The sequence below is a fragment of the Mizuhopecten yessoensis genome, unplaced genomic scaffold, assembly GCF_002113885.1.
Source record: "Mizuhopecten yessoensis strain PY_sf001 unplaced genomic scaffold, ASM211388v2 scaffold2137, whole genome shotgun sequence".
Lineage (NCBI taxonomy): Eukaryota > Metazoa > Mollusca > Bivalvia > Pectinida > Pectinidae > Mizuhopecten > Mizuhopecten yessoensis.
In genome coordinates this window covers 144,744-163,290 of record NW_018404396.1, presented here as the reverse complement: position 1 = coordinate 163,290, position 18,547 = coordinate 144,744, and the positions used below count along the sequence as shown (strand labels likewise).

Sequence of the window (18,547 nt, the reverse complement as noted above, 5' to 3'; positions counted from 1 at the left end):
ATTTTATAGAAAAATCAAGTGTTATTGACAAGTCATGTGTTTTAGACAAATCTGATGTTATAGACAGGTCTTCTGTTATTGACGAGTCATGTTATAGACAAATCATATGTTATAGACATGCCTTGTGTTATTGATAAGTCATGTTATAGACATGCCTTGTGTTATTGATAAGTCATGTTATAGACAAATAGTGTGTTATAAACAAATCTGATGTTATAGACAAGTCATGCAAACTTTTTTTGGAGAAGACATGCCCTACACAAGCCACATATTATAGAGGAGTCAGATGTTCTGTGGTACAGCATTCAGCACCAAGGTTTTTGCATGATACACCGAGTTCTTCTAAACCTGTGCTTGATATTTATGTTAGTGAAATGAAACTAGTAACACAAATTTGATTTGAAATGTTCTAATTTATTTCTAGTGTATGATTTTTCTTACAAACACCATGTAAAATAGTACACATACACAATGCAATGCCTTTACACAGAATTTAAAAATAATAACAAAAATACACATATATTATGTTTTCAGATCTAATATCACATACCTACACATAAATAACTTAATTTGTCACTCTCATCACATTACCTCTCTCACACACCTACTTACAGTACACCATGTCTTCAACATAAACATCACCTCCACCACGATGTCATTACACCACAATAAGATTGACTGAACATCTACATTTACTCATATTTAGGTTGTACATGTACTATAATACTGTCATTAATTCATGTAAATTCATCAAAAAGCGACCGTCATAATTTGAATTATAGTTTATATATATTATATCAACCAATCATAAGGCTTTGCAACCCTATTTGAATCCATTTCAGTAAACTTTTTTTTTCTGTATACAAAGGCTTTAATGTACCCGTTAATCATTTCCTGTTAAGTTTCATCTACATGCATAAACAACCAACAGAATTTGAGCTAGATATAACGTCCACCATTCAGAAATCTTGGTGGCCAACTACTCTAATTTCAGATTCCATAGTTACATACTTGCTGCACACCACATCATAAAAGTCACGGGCATGATCATTTGTGTGTCATCATAGAAGAATTGTTTGACATTCATGAAATACAAAATACTATCTGGATACATCTAGCATCATTGTGTATCAGTTTAGACATAACAATAATTTAAAGCTGTTATTTCTGCCTGTGTAAGCTGCACTGCCTATGAAGTAAGAATATATCATACCATAATACTTGAACACTTGTATAAATAATAAACCACACACATGGCCAATTTTCTTAATCTCAAAATTATGTTCCAACATAGAGATTATACACAATCAATGAAATTAATGATACATGTATTCACACTTGATTATATTTAGGTTTTTGACATTAACATGTTTCTTGTCTAAACAAAAATAGTTACTGTGTCTTCTACAGCTTTGCATTGTTTGTATCAGGCAAAATCTTGCACTTGAATATGTCGGGTCCCATAAAAACATGAAAGTATAATGCTGCCAGTCTTCTGTTATAGTTTTCTGGCTGAATATGTATTTGTCTCTATGTTGTTTAGCCTAGTAGGCTTCAGATATTTAGCTGAAGTTCAGGTTTTTGGAGTGTCCAAATACAGGTCTGACCCACACCAGTCATTGCCACAACATGGTAGTTTAACTTCTCTAGCTTATCCAAAACCACACGCGGAGGATCAGGTGTCCGGTACTCCATACTGTAAAAACAACGATAATTCATATTAAGAACTTAATAATTTTGAATTATCTGACATAATCACAGACTGAATCAAAGTTTAATTTTGGTAAAAAGCACTCTCAAAATCTAAATATATCTTTTGAAACTTTCATGTCCATCATAAACATGTATATATTCCATTATTTGTCCATGGGAATTTTAGCAATATAATTGTGAAAAACTGTTTTGATTTGGTGATCTGCAGACTTTTTAGAAATTCATTTGAACAATAAAAAAAACAAGTTTGAAAAAGCAAGGCCGGGAAGAAAATTTAACTCAGACCAAAGAATTTTATCAATTTCTTTTAAGAAAGCCTTGTACGAGTAATTTGCTATAAACATTTGTAAAATGGTGTTCCAGCTCAATTTAATTAAGCATACAAATTATTTCCAAGTGTTTTCATCAAGGATGCGCCAAGATGTTCCATCAGCGATTTATCACTCCACTCATCTCCAACGACCGTTGGCCCACTCTCCTAAAAATAACAAGACAAATAATTAATTTAGTGTCATTCAAAAAGACATCACTTATGTTTTGACACATGGATGATGAATTTATCCATTTCTTCACTGTTCAGAAACATACAAATTATGTATATAGGTAGAACATGAATGTGTTTCATCTATCATTATAATGTTTCAATTTAAACAGAAAATCATAATGCAAAATAAATTGCTAGACAGAAATTCATATATATTTATCAATCCGTTAATGACTGCTATATTATTGTTCACCAAATATGTATCACAGGGGCTTAAAGTTTATACAAAAATATTATAAGAACTAAAATAATGCTATGTCTAGACTTATGTGTTGCATATAACTGTTACAAATATATACAAGCCCTTGTGATTGCATGGATCCCGAATGGAATTATTGATAGACATATATAATCAGTATAATTTTGCAATTTGGTTCAATAAAACGGCTAGGCACACCTGTACATTAATTGCATTTTCTCAAATATTATCAAATATTTTCATTTTAGCGCGAACGGAAATGATGAAAAGGAATAAAAAGTATGTTTTCTATGCCCGTATCAAATTGACGAAATGAAATTGAATTACCAGACGAATCTGAGTGCTGATAAGAATATGAGGCATTTTGACATCAAATTTGACAGATGACCGGAAGTTATAAAGACTTGAGAGTTATGTGCGCTTGCTAATTAATTGAGTTGTGTATATTCCTAACGACACCATTTATTTAAGCTTATGGACACAAACAATTTAACAAAAGCTTATATTTATCCTAGATCATAAATCAAATGTTACCAGTATCGGTATTCAAAATGAACTATTCATAAATCTAAAAGGCTGCATTCAAGCCATGAAAATACTACACCGTACACCACATTTACTATTGTTTATTTACAGATGGCGCTACATGTGACAGTTATCTACTTCCGGTTATAAGAGTCTGCTGTGGTGGTGGTACGTAGGGCTACAATTTTTAGACCCTCTGTAGTTTCGTTTCGTTTTTGGCTCTTCAGTTTCAGAATGTCCTCCTTTCTGCGACCCAATTCACCCTTCTTTGGTGCTCTGGGGACAGGTATATTCATTGGATTAGGTGGAACAATTCTTTACTTGAAAATAACTGGGACATTTCTCCGCGAAATCCAGCGGCTGTCTGCGTCCATCAGTGAACTGAAACAAGAGGTGAAAGCACTCCAGCAACAGCTGGAATCTGTAAAGAAGCGTCGACGTAGTCCAGGGTTCTATTCTGTTCACGCTAGCAGTGGGGACGACGACGATGAAATGTTTGAAGACGCATATGGAGGGTACATAATTTATGTATTGTTTTTTCTTCTCTCCGACACTTTGAATCTGTAGTACNAAAAGAGTTGAAAGTGGGTGCATTAACAATGTCAGATGGTAATTTGTTCCAGTCTAGTATGGTACGAGGAAAACATGATTGTTGTCTAGTTAGTGCTTTCGAGTATTGCTGTTGGAATTGGACCTGGTGGGAATTTCTAGGAATTCTTCTGGCTCTGTGCATCTTGTCAGTCATGAATATGGCCACTGTGCCCTGATGAATTTTATGGAACATCTTTAGGCGTGCATCTTTCCTACGATCTGACAGGCTGCGCCAGCCAAGAGTACCAATCATATCTGTTACACTAGAGATATTCCGAAAGCCTGAAAGGTTTGGAGCTCCCTCGACTTTGACAGACTCTTTTGAGATTGCAAACTGTCATTGTAAGTTTTGGTTGAATGCACTTCACTTGTACCTTCACTTCCCTATGGACAAAAAAAAGAGCAAAAAAAAAAGAGCAAACATTTTGCTTTTTAGCTCACCTGGCCAAAGGGCCATGTGAGCTTATGCCGTACTCCGGCGTCCGTCCGTCAACTTTTTCTTTTAAACGACTTCTTCTATAGAACTGGGGGACCTAGGGTCATGATATTTGGCCAGTAGGTACCTGGGATGGAGTGCTATAAACTTTCCTCATTAAAATGACCTTGACCTACTTTCAAGGTCACAGAGGTCAAATATGTTCAAAAATTGAAACAACAATATCCTAAGAACCATTTGGACTAGCGTCATGATACTAAGGTATGTTATGTAGACCAGCAGTGCTAATAATCTTTTTCTTTATGACAGTAATGAGGTCAAAGGTCAACTTTAAGTGCTAGTCAGTGGTCAAATGTCAACATGTGTTAAAAGCTTTAACAGTCTTCTTCTCAAGTTCCATAAGGCCCAGGGTCATGATATTTTACCAGTAGGTACCTGGGATGGAGTGCTATAAAGTTTTTCCTAATTAAAATGACCTTGATCTAGTTTCAAGGTGATCGGGGCAAATATGTTCAAAACTTCAAACAACAATATCCTAAGAACCATTTGGACTAGAGTCATGATACTTGGTATGTTATGTAGACCAGCAGTGCAAATCTTTTTCTTATTCACAGTAATGAGGTCAAATGTCAACTTTAAGTGCTAGCCGGAGTCAAAGGTCAACGCGGGTTAAAAGCTTTAAAATTACAATTTCAAATTTCAAACAACAATATCTTAAGCGTTTAAGAGATGTTAAAATGTCTTGTGTTCTAGTTACCAAATTTGGTCTGAAGTTACCTATATGTCAGTTTCATGTAACAAAAGAAACAGGTGATACAGGCCCTCTGTGCCTCTTGTATTGTTACATGTTAACCTATAGACTATATTTGATTAAATGGATTTTTTTTCTGATTTTGCATTTATGCAGCTTTTGATCCATCCAGTTTTCATAGACTGCAAATGTCATAAAAAATGGAAACGGTACAAGAGAAATTTACAAATTTGAATCTGTTGTAGCCACCAGCCACCAGTGCATTCATAAGTCAAATACCAATAAATGAAGCACATTTATGTTAGGCTTCATCACTGCCAAATATTAATTTGACTGTGTACTGTGAAATGTTAAAATTCATCGTTTAGGCAAATTTGGTTTTCTGCAGGTCAGGAACTGTTAGTTCGCCAAGTGATCCAGAGTTTGTAGAGTCCTTTCGGGAATTAAATGCGGAGGATATTGCACCAGGGCAGACAAATAGACAACAGTCAGTCGATGAACAGAAAGTCCAAGTTTACGAGCAAGTAGATCAGCTTCTGGAGGGGGGAGATGATGACAAACAAAATGCCTACACTCTTCTCCTTAAACACAAATCACAGGTAAATTATTATTGTATACAAATGTCATTGATGATGCTACCTAAGTGTACCTGTTGTATATTGAACAACATGTTGATTGTTGAATTATCTGGATGATACTGACTTCCACTGGCACCTTTCAAATTATACAACCCCTATAATGTTGTGTCAACTGTCGTAGTCCCTGGCGCCTGTCTAAGTTTACCTATAATGTTTTTGTTACTGTTGTAGTTTCTGGGGGATGCTGACTACCACTGGCGCCTGTCTAAGTTTACCTATAATGTTTTGTTACTGTTGTAGTTTCTGGGTGATGCTGACTACCACTGGTGCCTGTCTAAGTATACCTATAATGGTTTGTTACTGTTGTAGTTTCTGGGTGATGCTGACTACCACTGGCGCCTGTCTAAGTATACCTATAATGTTTTGTTACTGTTGTAGTTTCTGGGTGATGCTGACTACCACTGGCGCCTGTCTAAGTATACCTATAATGGTTTGTTACTGTTGTAGTTTCTCGGGGATGCTGACTACCACTGGTGCCTGTCTAAGTATACCTATAATGTTTTTGTTACTGTTGTAGTTACTGGGGGATGCTGACTACCACTGGCGCCTGTCTAAGTATGCCTATAATGGTTTGTTACTGTTGTAGTTTCTGGGGGATGCTGACTACCACTAGTGCCTGTCTAAGTATACCTATAATGTTTTGTTACTGTTGTAGTTGTTGGGGGATGCTGACTACCACTGGCGCCTGTCTAAGTATACCTATAATGTCTTGTTACTGTTGTAGTTTCTGGGGGATGCTGACTACCACTGGCGCCTGTCTAAGTGTACGTACCAGGTGGCCCAGATAGAAGGCAGTGTAGGCAATGAAGATAAGAAAAAGGAAATGGTGTACAGTGCAAAGGACAGTGCAGCCCAGGCCCTGACACTCAACGAAGATTGTGCCAGTGCCCATAAATGGTAATAGTAGCTGGTATAATGAACCAGGTTTTGTACAGTGTATACATATTAATATTAGACTCTGACTTCACATTCACATTAGTTATGAACAGAAGTTTTTTTGCATTAGTGCAGAATATTGGCTGATAATGTAGTTTGGAGTATCTAGAAGTCTGTTACAAGTGAACGTCATATGATTTAAAAGTGATGACCATTGTGCACAACCACATGTGCAGATGGGACATTAGCTTATTAGCATTTCTAACAAAGAAGTAGAAATCAGTATTATCACTTCTATGTATGTTCCCAATACTCCAGATTTTACATCAATACATTTTCCATTCTGATTCAGGTTTGCAATTACTGTGGGTAGCATTGGAGATTATGAAGGAACACAGGCAAAAATAAAAAATGGATATGTATTCAAGGTTGGTACCATTAAAAAGTCTTGTGTTGTAAAATAAAGGAAGATCAATAGATTCTGATTGATGTTGGTTGCTACATTGTTTAGTTTATATTGTATAGGTTGATTGATAGATAACAAACCTGCATACCACAAAGTAAACAGCTGATAATAGATGATACACATATTACTTTTATTGTAAGGAAAACTGATTTAGTTTGATCGGTTTGTAATATTTGCATATCAAAACAACTTATCAAATAAAATAAGATAAGACGACGTACACTGAACAAATCATATGGATTCCCTGAGGTTGATACAGATATTTAATTTGTATTTTGTGATATTGTTTTGAATGCATTTTTGAGTTATCTCCCTTCCTGTTCTAGGAACATATTGAGCGAGCTATACAAATCAAGCCGGATGATCCCTCTAGTCACCACCTCCTGGGCCGTTGGTGTTTCGGAGTATGTAGTCAATCATAGTTTATGTTTAGGTTCTGAGTCACAGTTAGATAGCGAGTCTGGTCACAGGTACTCAGTTGAAGGTACTTGCCGATTCCGGGCATATTATGGGTACTCTTTGATATATATATATGTATACATTTCATAGTGTAAAGTTAAATAAGAAAGTCATTCTGTTTGATAACTTTTTTGTTGTGTGAGGATCTAGTTAGAGTTTAAGCTTTCACGATATATGTACCTCACTGTATAGATCAGCTACTGTTATATATCATTTACAGCTCAGTTCATAGAACTTGTCATTTTGAATTTTTGATATGACATTCATAATTACTTTGGGTGCCAAATGAAAGTAGGTCATTGCTTAAATGTATGATGACAAGTGAACATGTTTTATGTAGATAATGGCAGGGGTACATTGTTTTAAATATGTAGATATGATGTATAATTACAGGTGAACATGTTGTATGTAGATATGATGTATAATTACAGGTGAACATGTTGTATGTAGATATGATGTATAATTACAGGTGAACATGTTGTATGTAGATATGATGTATAATTACAGGTGAACATGTTGTATGTAGATATGATGTATAATTACAGGTGAACATGTTGTATGTAGATATGATGTATAATTACAGGTGAACATGTTGTATGTAGATATGATGTATAATTACAGGTGAACATGTTGTATGTAGATATGATGTATAATTACAGGTGAACATGTTGTATGTAGATATGATGTATAATTACAGGTGAACATGTTGTATGTAGATATGATGTATAATTACAGGTGAACATGTTGTATGTAGATATGATGTATAATTACAGGTGAACATGTTGTATGTAGATATGATGTATAATTACAGGTGAACATGTTGTATGTAGATATGGTGTATAATTACAGGTGTACATGTTGTATGTAGATATGATGTACAATTACAGGTGTACATGTTTTATGTAGATATGATGTATAATTACAGGTGTACATGTTGTATGAAGATATGATGTATAATTACAGGTGTACATGTTGTATGTAGATATGATGTATAGTTACAGATGTACATGTTGTATGTAGATATGATGTATAATTACAGGTGTACATGTTGTCCTGGATTGAGAGGAAGGCAGCTGCTGCCCTCTATGCTGCACCACCTACATCAACCGCTGATGAGGCTTTACTCAACTTTCAAGAGGTAAGGTAATGTTACAGACACTTTCTAGGTAAACAGACTTTTTTTCAGTCAAGGATTGTATGCATTTTTGTTTTGAAAACCTGATTAACTAATTTTTGCTCCCAATTATAATGTTTATTTTTATTACTTTTGCAACATCATAATTATTACATGGGAAACTAATGACTAATTCTCTGAGAGGAACTGTTCTTGAATTTTTAGGAACTGATGTGGTGAAGTTATAAAAAGAAAAGATGAAAACCTTGGCCTCAGAATGACTGAGGAGTCAGAATCAGTTAAATAACGTTACAAGTATTCCTGTCCTGAATGGGTTGTTATTTTTCATGAAATGCATCCCATACCCAATGCCCCATGGGATTCTGACGGTTTTGCACAAATCGATACCCGGTTAATATTACCTTAATTTTATTTGGCAGGATATAGTGGTCAAATGGGGTGTACATCCCTTTGTCTGGAGAGCTTTTTCGAATGATAACTTGAGATGGAATGATCATACAAAGTTCAAAACTTGTGTTGTGGGTTGCTCTAATTAATGTGAAGAACCCTGACAATTTTGGGTATGGTCTTGACAGGGTCATCATTGCTGTAATAGAATTCTGATTGGTTGCGCTTGTCCAGATGATATTGAGAACAAATGATCGTACAAGGTGTGGGTTGCTCTAGTGGACACGAAGAACCCTATGAATTTTGGATTATTCTGACAAAGGTCAAAGTCACTATTGTTAAAGATAGGATTCTGCTTTGTTGCAGTTATCCAGATAACTTGAGAATGAATGATTATGCAAAGTTCAAACTTGATGTGTGGGCTCCCATAGTTGACGCAAAGATCCCTTTGGGAGTCTATCGGGGGATATTGTATCAATACCTCTCTGTATGTCTAAGTTTGTTGCTTCACAATTGTGAAAGGTTATGATATCTATTACAAAGCTAGAAACCAGTTCCTGCCTGCCATATATGCTTCCCTGAAATTGCTATTCAACTCCAAAGAAGGTCACTGTTCCTACAAGTAAAATAAATATTTGACAGTGTATCAAGCTCCTTGCAATTAATTCCTAAACTTACAACAATCAGCTTAGGATTACTCTTACACTGTACTCATAAACACTTTGTTTATTGAAGAAGTTTGTATGTCATCATGTGAAATAAAATTAATAATTTATTTTCAGGCAGAACGACTGAACCCTGGAAAATGGAAAGAAAATATGTTATTTATTGCAAAGGTAATAGAATCAATCTTAAAATAAAATGTCTGCTTTGATGAGGAATATTATAACTAATAAACAGTCAGTGACTTTGTTAATGTAGAGATGTTAAAAGATCATATGTACATGTAATCACTTCAGCCTATACACCATATCTTTTTGTAGGGGAAAATAGTAATGCTGATAACTGCTGAAATTCACAAACACTGCATGATTAATTTTGTTATTGCAGTGCTACATAGAACTAAGAAACTATGTACAGGCTGTTGTCTGGTTAGAAAAGGCCGTCACCATCCCAGTAGTTAGTCTAGATGTAAGTATTAATATATATCACCTCCAAGTGGAGATTAAAGCAACTTCTATCTTATCTTTATCAGACCTAGGTAGAGAATTGTTTTCAAATGTGTCTTTGATTCCTTGTATTTGTGTTTGTCTGGGACAACTCAGTAGGTGTAATAATTTAATTTTAATCAAGCAATCACCAGAAAAGTGACTCAACAAGACAAGTGAAATAGTGTCAACATATTTTGACCCTGAACTTAGTAAACTGGTATATTTAACCTTTAACTTTCTAAAGACTAGTGAATTTTGACCTTAAACTCATGACATAAGTGTATTTAAACCTTAAAGTCACTATTACTAGTGAATTTTTTATTTTGAAATCATAAGGCTAATATATTTTGACCTTTAATTAACTATAGACTAGTGTATTTTGACCTTTAACTTCCTACTGACTAGTGTATTTGACCTGAAACTCTAAACAGACTGGTTAATTTTGACCTTGAACGTCTTCAGACCAGTGATTTTTTACCAGCTTGGACTTTCTACAGACTTGCAGTGTATTTTGACCTTGAGAGTCTGTCTATTTAGAAACAAGAATATTTTGAATTTGAACGGTATCTACAAACTGTTGAATTTTGACTCTTAACTTTATCAACATGCTAGTGAATTTGAACCTTTGATTTTCAATACAGGACAAAACCTCTCAGGTAGAAGTGGAGACATTGCTGGCCAAGTACAGGCAATAGTCCCAGCATTCCAAAGTCTGCTGTACGAGAAGTATGACAAGCAAGGACTCCAGGATTTTTTGTTTGGCGGATGACAATACTGGTGTAGTTAGTAAAACAATTATGAAATGCTCCTAGATCAAACCTCTTACACAGTATTTTGCTACAACATTAGACTGTTTTATGTGTTAAAGTTCTGGTGATCTTCGCTTAAACTACATGGTATAGGCTTTACCAACGTGGTATAGGCTTCACCTTCATGGTATAGGCTTCACCTACATGGTATAGGCTTCACCAACGTGGTATAGGCTTCACCTTTGTGGTATAGGCTTCACCTACATGGTAAAGGCATTACCTACATGGTATAGGCTTCACCTACATGTTATAAACTTCACCAACGTGGTATAGGCTTCACCTTCAGGGTATAAACTTTACCTACATGGTAAAGGCATTACCTACATGGTATAGGCTTCACCTTTGTGGTATAGGCTTCAACTACATGGTAAAGGCTTCACCCATCTGGTATAGGCTTCTCCTTCATGGTATAAATTTTACATACATGGTAAAGGCATTATCTACATGGTATAGGCTTCACCTACTTGGTATAAACTTTACCTACATGGTATAGGCTTCACCTTCATGGTATAGGATTCACATTTGTGGTATAACATTTTCTTACATGGTATAGCCTTCATTTGTGTGGTATAGGCTTAACCTTTGTGGTATATGCTTCACCTACATGGTATAAACTTTACCTACATAATATAGACTCCATTTATCTAGGCTTCACCAACGTGGTATAGGCATCACCTTCATGGTATAGGCTTCATTTACCTAGGCTTCACCAACTTGGTAGTAGGCCACACCTATTCTTATTAGATCAAAGATGGTCACTGCTGGTAATCACCTTGTTTGATATGGCACAAAATTGGCACAAAGTTCACCAGAACTTCAACCTCATACCTGGAAGACTAACTGTTGCAGTAACATGTTTATGTAACTATTGTTATGATTAAACAAAATTCTGTATATCAATCCATCACTCCTGGTTACAGAACATATTTGACATATTTTGGGATTACCAAATTCCTTTCGAACATTTTGCTCAAATTTGGAATTGACTTGCACATGTACCACTACATGCTAAATTGATTTTTTTGTACAGTATGTCTATAATATTCAGGCCATAAACTACGCATCTTAGCAATCAAGTCCATTATACATTGTTCAGTTATACACGTTAATTATTTTTGGTCCGTTTCAAATGTCTCAAACAGTCATTTCTTGCCTTGATAAATTTACCTGTGAACAAAATATTGATTGAATGCTTTTATTCATCAATTTGCTTCTAATTAAATTTGAAATAAAATTTGTTACTATTATATGTGAAATTGATAAAACGTATTGTTCTCCTAACTGTGGCTTGTTTCCTCACCATTATGGATCAATTTGATGCCATTTACCTGTTAAGACCTCAATTGTACCTCTTATTTTCATGAATTTGTTGCAAGAAATATGTGGAAATGTTAAAATGGTTGAATGGGAACAAATTGTTCATATCAAATGATTGCATGTTTTATTAATTAGTACAGTAATAATAAAAACTGTGTACATTGTAATTAAGGATCGCTGTCCAACTGCTATATGCATTAATCTCCGGGATCCCTTTCATTTTATTTCGGATAAAACAGCTGGGCCAGGACACTCCGTTGATTTGGTAGCTCAGTTGATGAGAGCGATAGTATACAGTCTGAAGCACAGATTCAGTTCTAGCCTAGCTGATTTTTTTCACTAAGAACACTGTTCACCCTTATTATTTTTTCATAGTCATGCAAAGTATAGTTTTCTTTTCAGGAATGATTTATCAAAGGTAGTCATTCCCCCCCAAAAAAATAAAAAAATCCAATGCATATTTACAAGGCAGTGGTACAGGGATCTTTATATGAGAACCATGAGCGTTTTGTGTTACTTGTTCGAGCAATGAGCCATGTTCAGTATATATACATTGTATGTGTTCGAAGTGAGAAATATGTGTGTTATATAGTAATGAGAATTATGTAGGGTTTATGTCTTAAGTGTGAGATCTTTGTATATCTGTTCGAAGTGAGAACTATGTATGTTATATATAGTAGTGAGAATTATGTAGGCTCTCTGTGTTAAGTGTGAGATCTTTGTACATCTGTTAGAAGTGAGAACTAGGTATATTATATAGTAATGAAAATTATGTAGGTTTCATGTCTTAAGTGTGAGATCTTTGTATATCTGTTTGAAGTGAGAACTATGTATGTTATATATAGTAGTTAGAATTATGTAGGCTCTCTGTGTTAAGTGTGAGATCTTTGTACATCTGTTAGAAGTGAGAACTATGTATGTTATATAGTAATGAGAATTATGTATGTTCTTTGTGATAGGTGTGAGATCTTTGTACATCTGTTAGAAGTGAGAACTATGTATGTTATATAGTAATGAGAATTATGTAGGTTTTACGTCTTAAGTGTGAGATCTTTGTATATCTGTTCGAAGTGAGAACTTTGTATGTTATATATGTAGTAGTGAGAATTATGTATGTTCTCTGTGTTAGGTTCGAGATCTTTGTACATCTGTTAGAAGTGAGAACTATATATGTATGTTATATAGGAATGAGAATTATGTAGGTTTTATGTCTTAAGTGTGAGATCTTTGTATATCTGTTTGAAGTGAGAACTATGTATGTTATATATAGTAGTGAGAATTATGTATGTTCTCTGTGTTAGGTGTGAGATCTTTGTACATCTGTTAGAAGTGAGAACTATATATGTATGTTATATAGGAATGAGAATTATGTAGGTTTTATGTCTTAAGTGTGAGATCTTTGTATATCTGTTTGAAGTGAGAACTATGTATGTTATATATAGTAGTGAGAATTATGTATGTTCTCTGTGTTAGGTGTGAGATCTTTGTACATCTGTTAGAAGTGAGAACTATATATGTATGTTATATAGGAATGAGAATTATGTAGGTTTTATGTCTTAAGTGTGAGATCTTTGTATATCTGTTTGAAGTGAGAACTATGTATGTTATATATAGTAGTGAGACATATGTAGGTTCTCTTGTGTTAGGTGTGAGATCTTTGTACATCTGTTAGAAGTGAGAACTATGTATATTATATAGTAGTGAAAATTATGTAGGTTTTACCGGGGTATGTGTTAAAAATGAGATCTTTGTACATCTGTTAGAAGTGAGAACTATGTATATTATATAGTAGTGAAAATTATGTAGGTTTTACCGGGGTATGTGTTAAAAATGAGATCTTTGTACATCTGTTAGAAGTGAGAACTATGTTTATTATTTAGTAATGAGAATTATGTAGGTTTTATGTCTTAAGTGTGAGATCTTTGTATATCTGTTCGAAGTGAGAACTATGTATGTTATATATAGTAGTTAGAATTATGTAGGCTCTCTGTGTTAAGTGTGAGATCTTTGTACATCTGTTAGAAGTGAGAACTAGGTATATTATATAATAGTGAGAATTATGTAGGTTTTAATGTCTTAAGTGCGAGATCTTTGTATATCTGTTTGAAGTGAGAACTATGTATGTTATATAGTAGTGAGAATTATGTAGGTTTTATGTCTTAAGTGTGAGATCTTTGTATATTTGTTTTGAAGTGAGAACTATGTATATTATATAGTAGTGAGAATTATGTAGGTTTTATGTCTTAAGTGTGAGATCTTTGTATATTTGTTTTGAAGTGAGAACTATGTATATTATATAGTAGTGAGAATTATGTAGGTTTTATGTCTTAAGTGTGAGATCTTTGTATATTTGTTTTGAAGTGAGAACTATGTATATTATATAGTAGTGAGAATTATGTAGGTTTTATGTCTTAAGTGTGAGATCTTTGTATATTTGTTTTGAAGTGAGAACTATGTATATTATATAGTAGTGAGAATTATGTAGGTTTTATGTCTTAAGTGTGAGATCTTTGTATATTTGTTTTGAAGTGAGAACTATGTATATTATATATAGTAGTGAGAATTATGTAGGCTCTCTGTCTTAAGTGTGAGATTTTTGTACATCTGTTAGAAGTGAGAACTGTGTATGTTATATAGTAGTGAGAATTATGTAGGTTTTACCGGGGTATGTGTTAAAAATGAGATCTTTGTACATCTGTTAGAAGTGAGAACTATATAGATTTCATAGTGTATTAGAATTGGAGGTGATCAATGAGAGAACCCAATATAGTATGTCTGTGCCATCAGAGCCATACTTTATTATCTGGTTGGATATTCCATTACCAGGTATATGTTTACTCTATAGGACAACTAGAAAATATGTTCAACAGTTTGAAACTGCATGTACATTGCACACTTATATTAAAAAGAGGAAAATGTTAAAATATAAATGTAATCAGGTAGAGAACAGGATGTGTAATTCCGTAAAGTCTCAGCATGCTATTTTGTAAATTGTCAATAGTGCAGGATCCCTGATTTACAATAAGATCAATTGATTGACAAACATTAGTATAATATTTCAATATTTAAGGATTGAGATGCATCTAGTGTTAACTTTTATGATGGTATGCAATCATTTAAAAATATTCCATGATGTGCAGTAACACTGTAAAAATATGTACTTACAATGAAGAACACTAAAATCTGTACTTCATTGGATAAACTTACAATGTACTACATGTACATGGTATATATATATTATAATGCACTACACTGTGCACTTACAATGTAATACACTATATATATACACCTACAATGTGCTATGTTATACATTTACAATTCATTTCAGTACAATGCTTTACCATTTAAAACAAGAGACCCAAGAGCTTTAGCGGTCACATGAGTTATATCATAGGTACTGGAAGCTTTATTTTATTGTTTAGATGTGATGTGGAAGGCAGCATGTAAACTAAGTGAAAAACAATACCACTGTCATGTCATCAATGGATAAGAATTTTAAAATATTGGTAAATGTTCCCTTTGGGGCCCCACCCTAACCCCTGGGATGGGGCAGGAATTCCAATTTCACAATGTAATACCCTCATCCACCAAAGATGATTCTCACAAAGTAAGAATAATTTTCTGCTGAAATTGGATAAAATATACCCAAAAGTGTTATTTCCTTATATAAACTAAAGTAAACTTTACCCCCTCCCCAACGGATGGCTCAGGGGTCCTGAAATTGACAAATTCAATAAAGCTCCTGATCAATCAATCAGATTTTTGAAATATTGATTAATTTTCCCTTTTGGGCCCACCCTGGCCCCTAGGGTTGGGGTAGGAATCCGAATTTTACATTTTAAAACCATCTTCCTCCAAGGATAATTCTCAACAAGGAAGAACAATTTCCTACAGAAAATTGCCAAATATACCGAAAAGTGTTGTTTCCCTATATAAACTTTAGTAAACTTTACCCCTCCCCAAGGGAGAATGGATAGCTTTGGGTCCTGAAATTTACAATATAAATAAAGCCCCTGATGATCTTTCCATCTATGCAGAGAAAATGACTGTTGTACCTCTGAGTCGGGAGAAGAAGATTTTTAAAATTTTGGTTAATTTTCCCTTTGGGGCCCCACCCTGGCCCCAGGGACAGCAAAGCTCAGGTGACCTAAAAACCAACAAGCAAATGTCTACAGTGAAACCTTGTTTATCTGAACACTCTGCTAAGTTTGGCGGAGTAAATCAAGGCTACGATGTGACTACAAATGTAGTAGTGTATTTGTAATATGTACAGAAACAGTTTGAGCCCAAATAATCAAAGTTTGACTGTATTAAAGAAATCCTATATTTTGAGATTCAACACTATAATTTAGATAATAAAATTAGGTTGTAGTGTTCGGTATTTCAGTTTCTGTACATGTGTCGATGCTGTACATAATGTGCATGGTATTATGTAGAATCCAATCGACGTTGTACTGATAATCTACAAATCTTTGCATCCATATTTTATTGTTTTGATTTAATGGCCATTATAGTGTGGCATTGATGATTTTTGAGCAATTTATTTATTTTTCATTTCTCTTAACGTGATTTGTTAAATGACTATCAAGTCGAGTCATTGTAAGCGACAGGCACAATAAATGTGTTGCCTGATGAGATTCTTTGTCTGTTAAGCCACATTATTTGTGATATATCCAGCCATTTTTTATGTTTAATGAATTTATGTATGAACTACATAGATTTTTTTTTATAATAAATATGTTTACCATTGCTGTTGCTGAACAATATTTTTTTCCCCCTTATCTGAGAATAACTTATTATTTTGAGATAGAGTTCTCTTATCTATTTTTCTAAAGTAAAAATCCTCAACAGCAAACTGATTCCATTACCAGTAAAAGACACAACCAAAAACAATGATTGAATATTGAGATTATAGTAGTTTTATAATTTGAAGTAGGTAATTTCCAGTTGACTAAATGAGACATGTGATAAAGGCTGGATGTATCTATAATAATGGTTAAAATAACCCGATCTGGGGAAAGCTAAACAGATAATTTATAGTAATGTACAGTTGTATCAATTCTAGAGTTACTGCACACATATGACTTTATACCGGGTTTTTTCCTCAAATGATGACATGGACAAACAAATTCTGCGTCAAATAAATATCACCTGATTGTGTCCTATGTCTAATCTGCAACTGATACTTCCCGTGTTATGTACAGTGACTGATAAACAGACTGTGATTATGATGTAACGTGATTGTGGATATTTTTGACTGTTTACCAAAATATTAAAAACTTAAAAATCTAAACAGCCTGTCTTGCTTTGATGTTATCAGTCAGCTAGCAGATCACAAAACCTTATTACACGATATCATTAATATGGCTGAACGCTTTCCTTACAGCATTCCCCAGTTTCGGTTTACCATGACTAGATGGAGTATCATGTAACATTCTTTGGTCTGTACCCTACAGGTCAGGAACAGGACAAGAGGTCAAAGGGCAAATCCTTGTAATACTTATCTAAGTTTTATCTTCTAAATGGCCGAACATTTCCTCATGAGACCTTACAGATATGTTTATCATGACCAGGTAGTGTGTTTTCAAATCAATTTCATGTTCATAACCTAAAGGTCAAGGTCATTGCTAGCGAGCGAATGTCAAATCATTGTAATGCTTGTGTAGACGATAGCTCCCAAATTGTTGACATTTTGTTTTGAAAATGTATGTGCATATAATGAACACAAAATGTCACATAGCACTCTTTTAAGTTTAAAGATCAAGGTCATTGCAAGGGTCAGAAGTAAAAATCATTGTAGTGCTTTCATAAACCGTATTTAGATAGGCTCTCAACAAAGGACTATGTATGGTTTGGGCCTATTTTGGCCCCCAAATGCATCAAAATTCAAAACCTTTAAATGAACTTTGAAATGACTGTTTCTTTAATTTTAAATTCTTCCCAAACACTGTCATGAAAATATTTATTTGTATTTCTTATTATTGTTGCCATAGTAACAAGTTCAAAATTGCATAAATTAGAAAAAAATGAATATTCAGTGAATTTTGTCATATTTTGCATCGTTTTTCTCCTGGAAACTGTAGAGCGCATGCTTGAACAAACTCAAAATCAAAGGATAATGTGTAGGCACCTGTAATACATCTTTAGGAGAAATATAAAGTTTGTTCAAGATTGCGCTCTATGGTAACTAAGAGAAAAACTAGGCAAAAACCTTTACCAAAATTTACTGAATATTCATATTTCATTAAATTATGCATATATTAACTGGTTACCATGGCAGCCATAACTGAAAACCTAAATAAATGTTAACATAATAGTACCAGGGAAGTATTCAAAATTAAAGAAACACTCATTTGAAAGTTCTATTGAAGATATTTAATTTCAATGGATTTGGGGGCCAAAAAAGGCCCAAACCATACATAGTCCTTTTTTTATTATTTGACCCCTGTGACCTTCCAAGTGTGTCAAGGTCATTCATTTGAACAAACTTGCTAGCCATTCATCTCAGCATGCTACTGGCAAAATATCATGATTTAAGGCTTAATCGTTC

At 34.1% G+C, this 18,547-nt stretch overlaps 2 protein-coding genes across 3 annotated transcripts; one reads left to right on the top strand and one right to left on the bottom strand.

The window, feature by feature from the left end:
- Nucleotides 1–393: 393 nt before the first annotated feature.
- LOC110445250 (GTP cyclohydrolase 1 feedback regulatory protein-like) lies at nucleotides 394–2,921 on the bottom strand. The gene is made up of 3 exons (XM_021489752.1): nucleotides 2,784–2,921; nucleotides 2,097–2,191; nucleotides 394–1,696 (listed from the first exon to the last, which is right to left on the bottom strand). Exons 1-3 carry the CDS (start codon nucleotides 2,817–2,819, stop codon nucleotides 1,555–1,557), a joined length of 273 nt encoding a protein of 90 aa, XP_021345427.1. The 5' UTR covers nucleotides 2,820–2,921; the 3' UTR covers nucleotides 394–1,554.
- A 203-nt stretch (nucleotides 2,922–3,124) lies between these two features.
- Nucleotides 3,125–15,452, top strand: LOC110445249 (regulator of microtubule dynamics protein 1-like). Of its 2 annotated transcripts, XR_002462339.1 has the most exons (10): nucleotides 3,125–3,496; nucleotides 5,148–5,358; nucleotides 6,122–6,294; nucleotides 6,626–6,701; nucleotides 7,066–7,143; nucleotides 8,238–8,336; nucleotides 9,503–9,556; nucleotides 9,771–9,851; nucleotides 10,513–13,025; nucleotides 13,713–15,452. XR_002462339.1 is itself a non-coding variant. In XM_021489751.1 (9 exons), the coding sequence occupies exons 1-9, from the start codon at nucleotides 3,216–3,218 to the stop codon at nucleotides 10,564–10,566; spliced, it is 1,107 nt and encodes a 368-aa protein (XP_021345426.1). In that variant the 5' UTR covers nucleotides 3,125–3,215; the 3' UTR covers nucleotides 10,567–15,452. The 2 variants fall into 2 exon arrangements, 1 of the variants encoding a protein (XP_021345426.1); XM_021489751.1 differs by having other exon boundaries at nucleotides 10,513–15,452.
- Nucleotides 15,453–18,547: the final 3,095 nt, after the last annotated feature.